General features: G+C 37.3%; 1 protein-coding gene across 1 annotated transcript; it reads right to left on the bottom strand.

Moving 5' to 3' along the window:
- Window positions 1-5,733: 5,733 nt before the first annotated feature.
- LOC132286597 (G-type lectin S-receptor-like serine/threonine-protein kinase LECRK3) lies at window positions 5,734-8,378 on the bottom strand. Its single transcript, XM_059788955.1, has one exon. The coding sequence runs from the start codon at window positions 8,316-8,318 to the stop codon at window positions 5,916-5,918; it is 2,403 nt and encodes an 800-aa protein (XP_059644938.1). The 5' UTR covers window positions 8,319-8,378; the 3' UTR covers window positions 5,734-5,915.
- Between the last annotated feature and the right edge of the window lie 1,143 nt (window positions 8,379-9,521).

The following is a 9,521-nucleotide window of genomic DNA, read 5'->3' as shown; positions in this document are numbered from 1 at the left end:
GTTTATCATAGATTTAGTACTGTTTAGTATACTTGTGTATATATACGTGTATGTTTCATGACTAATTGCTTTATTAGTTCATTTCTTTTATCATTCTGCACTGTGTTTGGGGTTGTATGACCTTGGATGTCGGGATTATGTGTGTGAGCTTAATCCGATGTCTTGATTCCTAGACATAGCCTTGTAGTAAGTCAGCTTTAGGATGACGTGGAGAATTTTGGGTGGATTGTCTTATTGGAAGTCATTGTGACTAGGGCGATGATGATGTTGTTTGATTTGTAAAGTCCGATCTATTGGCTTGAGGGCATAGACTTGTCAGGCTTTGGATTCGTGACTGTTGTGGTTGACAACTGTGTTTTGAGACTTGGGATTGTCAGTTTTTCCAGTATTGAGGATAAAAGGCCTTAGGCGTAGCGATGCCTATGACATTGTTATCAGAGTTTTGGATTGGCCAGAATGGTCGGGCCGGACATTTTGGACTATATCGCAACTCTCACAGAATGCCTAGTTTTCGTGGTGCTTTTGGTAATGATTGTTTGACATTGATGTCATTTGTATCGATAGGTTTCACGAGTAAGCTTGTTGGGGGCAGGTGACGAATTAGAGCTTTATACTGTCATGCTACCGTACAAGTTATGTGTGGTGGGCGAGTGCTAGTTGCTGTCAATGGTACCTTGCATTACCTAGCTAGTAATGTAAGTGTGGGCGGGCACTTGATGCTGTCGATGCTACCGCACCTTGGGAACGTTGTGGATAGGTTCTAGTCAGTATTCGTGCTACCATGTTGCTTCTGGTTGTGTTCCTTATTTAGTTATGTAGCTGCCTTGATCTCCTTTGGGTGGTTGACATTGGGTTGGTATGTCAATTCGTTGGAGAGGCGTCTCACGGTTCGTGGTTTCGTGTTTTTTCGTTGATCTTGAGACCTTTGGAGTTGCCCTTAAGTACTTTACGATCTGTTCCTTGGTGTGACCTTATGTACGGTCCTTCTTCGATTCTTCTGGGAATGTTCCTGATTTCGGGGATGAAATCCCTTTAAGGAGGGTAGGTTGTAATGACCTGGTCATTTCCTTCCTTTCATTTTCCTCAGAATTTTACGGATGAATTTTTTTCATTGAAATTTCTTTTCTGAGTTCAGTTTCCCATCTAATATTGTCATCTTGAGTGCTCGGAAATGGTTTCTGAAACTCTTTTGTTCAGATTAACAACTTCCTTTGAGGACCGAGTCATTTCCGCATTTTCATTTTTTGATACTATTCACTTTTCATCCTTTTCCCTGTTTCGTCTTTTCTCCGTTTGTCACATTGTTGGCACAACCTCACTTCTCATGCTCGGAGTTGGTTTTTGACTTCACATGCCTTCATCCTAAGTGGTTTCCATGAAATACGTATCTTTACTTTTGCTACTCTGGTTGCTCCCGGTGTCCATAGGGGCATGGATACACAGTTCTTTATAATCTTTTTCTTTTCTTGGGGTGTTTTTCATAAATATATTTTGAAGATATTTTATTTCAGCAGTATCTAAGAAAATATCTTTTGGAAGATGGTCATTGTGCAATTAACGAAAGTTATTGCAAAATATCTTGTTTTAAGCCTAGATTCTCATACGGGATTCATTTTCACATTTCATCGAGTCGTGAACTCATAGAATTTCCTTCTGGTCATTTTTCTCCAGTTTCAGGGTTTCTGGACCCGGTTGCCGCCGAACTTGTTTGGGGCATATCTCTCTGTTCGGGACTCGGTTTTTAACGTCGTCTCTTCTGTTGATCATATTTTCTTATTTTGAATCTTTTTTGTTCAAGGAGTTTTGCCGTTTGAGCGCGTCTGCTCAAATTCCACTTTTCCAGACCCGGCAGGGCCCTTTCGGGGCACTTTTAGGGTTATTCTATAAATAGGGTGACTTAAGAAGAAAAACTAGATTTTTCTCTTCTTCTTCCTCTCTTGGCCGGCAGCCATGGAAGACCATAGGGCTTCCACCTTCTTTCTCCTCCTTTGAACCACTTTTCCTTGGTGAAAAGTCTTCGGCCTTAACGTTTAATGCTCGCCTTGACGACACAAATCTTTCCCCCTTATTAGAACCAATTTCAGACCATTTTGTGAGTTCAGGTTTGAAGTCAACTTGTGATTTTCATGGGGCTTCCTTGGGATTCATGTTCATCGTGTTGTCCCTGACAAAGCCTAGAAGTTTCGTCGGATTCAGAGCAGTTTCAATTTGGTGGGGATTTAAGATTTCATCTCAAAATGAGGTAGTGGATGTCTTAGGTTTATATTAATGTTGTATTGATTGTTATATGAGCATATACAACTTGTAAACATTCCTTTGTTCAAGTTTTAGAATTTAATTTAATTATTTTCTATGTTTAAGATTTAATTCACATGGATGTATGTTGCTTAGAATTAAATTGTGTCATGTTAGTAAATTAGGCCTTGGTACGTTTGTTAATATATATTAAATTTGGGGCATTTGAATAAGAATTGTAAAATTTATTTAATATTTATCTTTTATGAAAGATTAATTCACATAGTTGTAACAAGTATGAAATCAACTTGTAATGTAATATTAAAGTAGGCCTTAGTGAGTTCTTTAACATATGTCAAATTGAGGACATTTGGATATGTTTAAAAATCTAGAGAAAAATTAATCAATTAGCTTAATTAATTTTGTTTTAAGTGTTGTGGTCACTTAAATTGCTTTTGGGTATAATGTATGTGAAGACCATGTTATGACTTTTAACATATATTAATTTGAGCCTAGTTGGAATTGACTTGAAATCTAGAGACTTTTCATGATTAGGTTGATAATCCCTTGGAATGGAATATGTTTAATTACCTTGTGAGCATGCTACTAACTTTTTATAGAATTAGTACTCATAATCTCTAAAGATGGTAATTTGACTTAGCATGATAGGTGATATCATTGTCTTGAATAGTTTGTTTAAATATATCTTGTGTAGGTATATAACTTGTTAGAATATTACAATTGTTTACTTTGAAAGCTTGATACTAAATTGTAGCCTATTTAGTACTTGTGGTTTAGGAGGGTAATGTGGCTCAATTGTTGTAAAATATTCTTGTTTTGTGTATAAATTGCATATTAAGGACATGACATATCATATGTTATTTAGATTTGAATTCTATGACATGAATTGTGTGGATTCAACCTTACTTGTGCATGGAATGTGGAAATTTGCATTTGATTTTGTATAAGTTTTGAACTTATTGTTTTTGGAAAGCTTGTGAGGGCATAATTTATATGATGGCTAGGGTTTGACTCTAGTACAGAGGTAAGAGTCTTCTAAGTCATAAGTGCATACTAGGTGGTACCGTGTGGGTCGTAATTACCCAAAAATACTTGCTTGGTCTAGCAACCGCATGTCCTAGTCTTTCCACTATTTGATTTCGCATTTAATTTCAAGTTGTTAATCATGGATTACTTGTAACTTGAGAATTAATGATTGCCTTGGATATTTGAATCCTATTTAGTATACTTGGACTTGTATACTTATTCCATAAGTTTCAGTTTCATTTGGTATATTTGTGCCATGTATACTTGTTTTGGGCGTATCTCTTTTAGCTTAATATACTTGTGTTCGTATACTTGATTTACGAGATTTTCATATAAAATGTATACTTGTGTACATATGCTTAGGCATTGCAAGACTTGTCTTAATATGGTTTAGTATACTTAGAAATGTATGCTTGTATGTTGTATAACATGTTTTAACATTGCATAGTATACTTTAGCATGTATACTTGTATGCCGTTGTTCACTTTAAATTACATGAGTAACTTAGGATGATCCCTGAGTCTCACTTTGACATAGACGTTAGGTGGCATGAGTCCCTTTAACATGTTTCACTTTAAGGTGATATAATTATAAAATGTTAGGTTGATGCATGCTCATCTCATACGAGTAGCTTTATCTTACTCACCCACGTAGTGGGGACATTTTTCAGGTACAGGGACCTTGATTTGGGATGCACACTACTCCATGGAAGTTTCATAGACTTGGAGTATCATTCTCATAAAAATGTTAGCATGAAATCCTATTTATAGCTTTGTATGATAAAACTTGTAATTTTGTTCCAAATATGTAATGTGTACATAAGTACACTTTTTGTAACGTGTTTGACGTGTATGACATATGGCCAAGGGCCATAAACTTTAAAGTTCAAGTGTATGTATGTAAATTCTAAGTTTTGCCTTTGAAATGTATTTTTATCATCTATGGAGGTTTGGCATGTCAAATTTTGTAAATGATATGTAATGAGGCCATGGACCATTGTATCACACTTCAATATACAAAGGACACTTGTTAGCATGCTTACATAGTTTTAAAGTTTGTTTTTAAACCATTCCATGATGGGGTTTGAGGCTTGGGTGAAGCCTTATCAATTCAAGTGCATAACAAGTGTTTTTGCACCTCTTCAAGTCATTTCGGTCGTTCGAAACTCTATTTTGGTCAACCGATGGCTTTTGGTATTTGTTTGAACATCAAAAGCACTCATTCCAGTAGCCAAAATTGTCATTCAGGGCATTTCGGTCGACCGATGGCTTATTTCGGTCGACCGATGGTTTGTTTCAGTCTACCGAACCAACCAACCCTCAAAAACATGTTTTCCGAAAAAATTTTGCCTAGTTCGATCTACCGAAACTCTATTTCGGTCGACCGAAATAGCTTGCTTGCACACAGTCTCTCTGGTATGTTTCAGTACTGAAGTTCCAAATTAAACGGTCATATATCCTTCATTTCTAATCCAAATGGGGTGATTATTTAGCCTAAACTCATTGATTTTGAGTCAGCTTTCCAATGGTACCAATTCCATTTTCAGATTCCAATAACAGTGAGAGTTATTCATGTTTTAATGAGAGGATGCCTGTTTCCGCTTAAAACGGGAAAGGGTGTTTTGTGAGATTCTTGTCCAAAGTTCTTAGAATCTCTTGAAATGTCGTGAAATGATTAGTATAGGTTGTGGTTGGAGTCAAATTTCCCTTCTTAGTTGTAAATTGACCATTTTGCCCTTGATTAATGGGTTTTACTCGTTTTTCTTCATCTTATCATTTTTCCTTCGTTCGGACTCCGAATCATGCAATTCTTTAGTCCATCTTGATTAATTTTTTGTTGTCTATTCAGTAGTGTGCACGATGGCACCCATTTCGGGGTAAAATAACCTTTTTACCCTTGGTCCATTTCTTGTAGAGTTTTGAAACCCTTGTTTCATTCTTGCTTCTGTTGAGTCATGGGACTCCTCGAGAAGCCATTTTTTTTGTGTCTTAGGGATGATGTACATCTCTAGAGGCCATGGTTCTTTTTAGCTTTCACATTTTTTTTTGGATCCATCTCGGGTCATCACAGGACACACTAGGTTTGTAAAATTCAGGGTCATTACAGTAACTCCCGCAACGAGGGCGTTGCGAGTTCGGGGTGGGGAATAATGATTGATGGCAATGGTCATCTGATGTATATATTTGCACAAGATTCTGAATATTATTCGTTCCACTGTATAGCTTTTCAATGCATGACCATGTCCTCTCAGATTTTATTATGTTCTTCGGTTCTTCCACAACATTGCCATTCTGATTTACATTGCCATTTGCTCACAAAAAACTGAGTATAAGCTTACATGAACAATAAATAAAACACACGCACATATATATATATATATATATATGATAGGACCTAAATTAATTGAACTGTATATGAGTTTGGGTATGGAGGAACGAAAACTTCAACAGCTTCTTCTAGCACCTATGTGACTTTCTTCATTGAATCAATTTATTATGAATGAACTAACACCTATAAGCACATCATCATAACATTTTCACACTGCAAAAAATAATAATAATAAATAAATAAATAAATAAAAAATAAAACCTGATCACAAGCATATATAAACAAGCATGGCAATGTGATAGGATTTAAATTGATGAACTAATATGTGAGGATGGGTTTGGAGGAACAGAAACTTCAATAGCTCCTTCAAGCATCTGTGTGACTTTCTTCATGGTTGGCCTTAGTGACGGATCTTCCTGAATGCACCAAATCGCGATCATGACAAACTTCTCGAACCTCTTCATGTCATCCTTAGCCTCCTCATCATTTTCCACTAACAATCGAAGTTTCCCTTCTGTGTAGCAATCACTTGCCCAGTCAGACAATATCATTTCATCTTCACACTCCCCGTTTGGTTCAACATTCCTCCGGCAGCAGATGAGCTCTAGCAGCAAGATACCAAAGCTGTAGACATCTACCTTGATTGTAATAGGCATGTTCCTGAACCATTCAGGGGCCACATACCCTTTTGTTCCCCTTATTCCAGTTGTGGTTCGAGACTGATCAATCTTCAGAAGCTTGGATAATCCAAAATCAGATATTTTCGCTGTGAAAGACTCGTCCAGAAGAACATTTTGAGGCTTAATGTCACAGTGTATGATTTGGGTGCTACACTCGTCGTGCATGTAACACAGCCCTCTTGCAGTTCCAAAGGCAATCTGTATTCTTCTGTACCAATTAGGCCTTGAATTTTGGAACAGAAAGCTTGCCAAAGATCCATTGCTCATGAACTCATACACCAATAGCCGGTGTTCCCCATCGTTGCAGTATCCAAGAAGTTGGACTAAATTCTTGTGATTAGTCCGGCTAATTGTGCTCATTTCGGTTTTGAATTCGTCCTCTCCTTCACTCACCATCTTGTCTAACTTCTTGACAGCAACTATCTTCCCATTTTCATTCTTCAGGAACCCTTTGTACACTGTCCCTGAAGCACCACTACCAAGTTCTTCATTGAATTTATTGGTAGCTTCTTCTAGCTCATTGTAAGTGAAACTTCTCAGATTCAGGCCTGGCACTACAGAGTATGGTTGAAGCATCTTTGTTTTTCTTCTATTGAAGCCGAGCAAGACCAAACGGGTTGACACAAGTAAAACAAAGTTCAGCAACACAGAGCTGCCCAATAGCACTGATCCAGAGATGATAAGAGTTGATTGATCTTTCTTCTTTTCTGGCCTTGCACCTGGAGATGTTCCTGTTGAATTCTGTTTCCTGATTTTTATCAACGCTTTTCCACCAACACTGGGATCAATCCTCCCGTTTGAGAGAGGATTCTTCTTCTTCCAACAACTACCACCTCTAAAAATAGCAACAGCACAAAAACAATCTCTCAAGCACTCTTCTCTGCACCAATCTTCAGTCACTGATTGAAAATATTCATAATCAGAATCCGGCCAGTCTGTGTTGGTCATGTCCTCGAAGCCAAAAAGATCTGTTTCTGGTGATACTTCAGCATCACAATTTTGGGGAATGAAGTTTTGCTTGCATCCACTCACTACATCATTTGGATTCATTAGGATGTATTCGGGCGGGCAGTTGCATATTGGTCTCCGATCAGCTCCTAATGTGCAGTAGCTGTTGAACCCGCAAGCCCCACCACCAGTATCTTGCCTGATGCTCATGCATATGTCTTCAGGTAAAGTAGAAGAAGGCGACCATTCCATACGCCTTCCACCAGTTGAGCCAGCAGATTTTGGGTAGACGTAATAGACGAGAACTCCATCAAATTCAAGAACAGCTCGCTGGTAAAATTGGCTTGGTGAAATTGAATTTTCGAATACATATTGTAGTACGCTTCCATTACTTGCGGTGAGGTAGACGTAGCCAGATTGGTTGAAGATCACCTCAAAGCCACTGCCCGCAGTTGTGGTTGACCAATAAGCTTTATTGGTTGTATCCAGAGGAAAATTTAAGGTGGAAAGCACCAGATCTCCACTGGTTTGCAGCTCAAACTTGAATCTTCCACTTGAAAGATTTTTGTTAGAGAAGCTAGAGACGAGCTTTTTGCCTCGACTCAATCTTTGTGTTGGTAACATTGTGTCTGTTGGATTATCAAAACTCTGCCACAAAAAGGCAGAAGTATTGGCAGAATTGTTGCTTTCTAGCACGAAGTTTCCACTGTCAAGCATAGCTCCATAGGCTGCTCCGCTGCCCAAATTTGCAGACCATATATTATTGCCATTTGGGTCTTCGAGAACAAACCTGCCATCTGTAGTGAGTTGAATTTTGGATCCTTCTTGTGCTAGATTGTCGCGTTTGGCTGACCAAACTATGGTTTTTTCAGGTATTTTGTTGAACCAGATGGCCAGATGGAAACCTCCAGTTCCGTTCATCCGCCGGAAACCAAAAGCAAAGTCGCCCGATGGTGATACCCATGAAGAGTTATCGTCAGTGGCAGTGAGTGATTCACCCAAAGTTACATTGCTGGTACGGGCAATTGTTAAGTATGGCAGTGAAAGAAGGATGAAATATATAGATACTGCGAAGGCCATGGTTTATAGAAATTGTTTAAGTATGGCAGCAATTAAATACTTGCATGCTAGAATGAAACTTCAATATCATCTTCATGTATGGATTTATTAAAGGAGTGACTTTTCTTCATCGGAGTATTACGCAGAAGTTTCTTTATTAAAGGAGTGACTTTTCTTCATCGGACTATTACGCAGATGCTTACTTTATGTTAACATGACTACCGTACGTGTTAAATACTATCTGATATATTCAAAGTAAAAGTACGTGTGGAAAGTTTTGATATATCAATGGCGCGCATTTTCCATATAGGCGTCTAGAACTAGAGACACATATTGGTACTACACATTAAAAGCAGAAGTGTCTAACACTTGGAACAAAAAACCTTGTATGGTGATATAAGTTTAAACCATATGGGCAGTATTAATATAAATTCCATTTGTTTTTAACTTAATTGAGTTGTATTCGCTCTTATGCGATTTACAATTTGTTTTTGACACAACGAACTTTTTTTGGTTTGTAACTGAAAATAATTATCAAGAACTCTGAAAATAAAAAATTATTTTTAAAAACTATAAAAGATTTTTATTTAAAAACAAGTTTTTTTATAATTGTGTTTTCAGAATTTATTTTGAACAGAGTTTGGCTAAAAATTTGAGTGCCTCTGGATTTTTTAATTTAGTAAATAATCTAAACAACATCTTGGTAGAAAGGGTAGAATGAAAGTTCAACATCATAAAAGGGTGACTTTTCTTCATGGACTGTATTATTAGCACGCCAGCTATCGCGGAAGTTTCAATTCTCAGTTTTATTCTGATTTGGTAGTATTGTTGATGCTTACTTAATGTTAATTGAATCATCTTTGACTTGTTCACGCACAGCATAAAACTATTTAACTGATCAACGACTACGTCAACAGTAACAGCTAAATGTCTCTGTCTGATATATTCAAAGTAAAAGTATGAGTGGAAACCTTTGATATATCAGAGGCGCGCATTTTTCATGCAGGTGTCTAGAAACACACATATTGGTACTAGGATGTTACCTTCTATAATGTTTCCGATTATTTTTCTAATATTTATTTTTAAAATTTTTGAGAGTATTTTTATTTTTTTTTCGTTTTACGTGCCGAACACCGTGGGGTGTGCCGGATTTCCCGAGAGTTGGTTAGGAGTATTTCCTTGAGTTCAGGACCCTTGAAAATGTACTGGTTTTCATTTTGACAT

Source organism: Cornus florida, unplaced genomic scaffold, assembly GCF_030987335.1.
Source record: "Cornus florida cultivar Cherokee Brave unplaced genomic scaffold, ASM3098733v1 CherokeeBrave_3.0.0_Hap2_Chr11, whole genome shotgun sequence".
Lineage (NCBI taxonomy): Eukaryota > Viridiplantae > Streptophyta > Magnoliopsida > Cornales > Cornaceae > Cornus > Cornus florida.
Note: the sequence above shows the minus strand (reverse complement) of the source record. Positions and strands in the feature narration are given on the sequence as shown.

Bases quoted from the DNA above. Each gene is read 5' to 3' on its own strand.
- LOC132286597 (XM_059788955.1), bottom strand. From the start codon at position 8,318: ATGGCCTTCGCAGTATCTATATATTTCATCCTTCTTTCACTGCCATAC.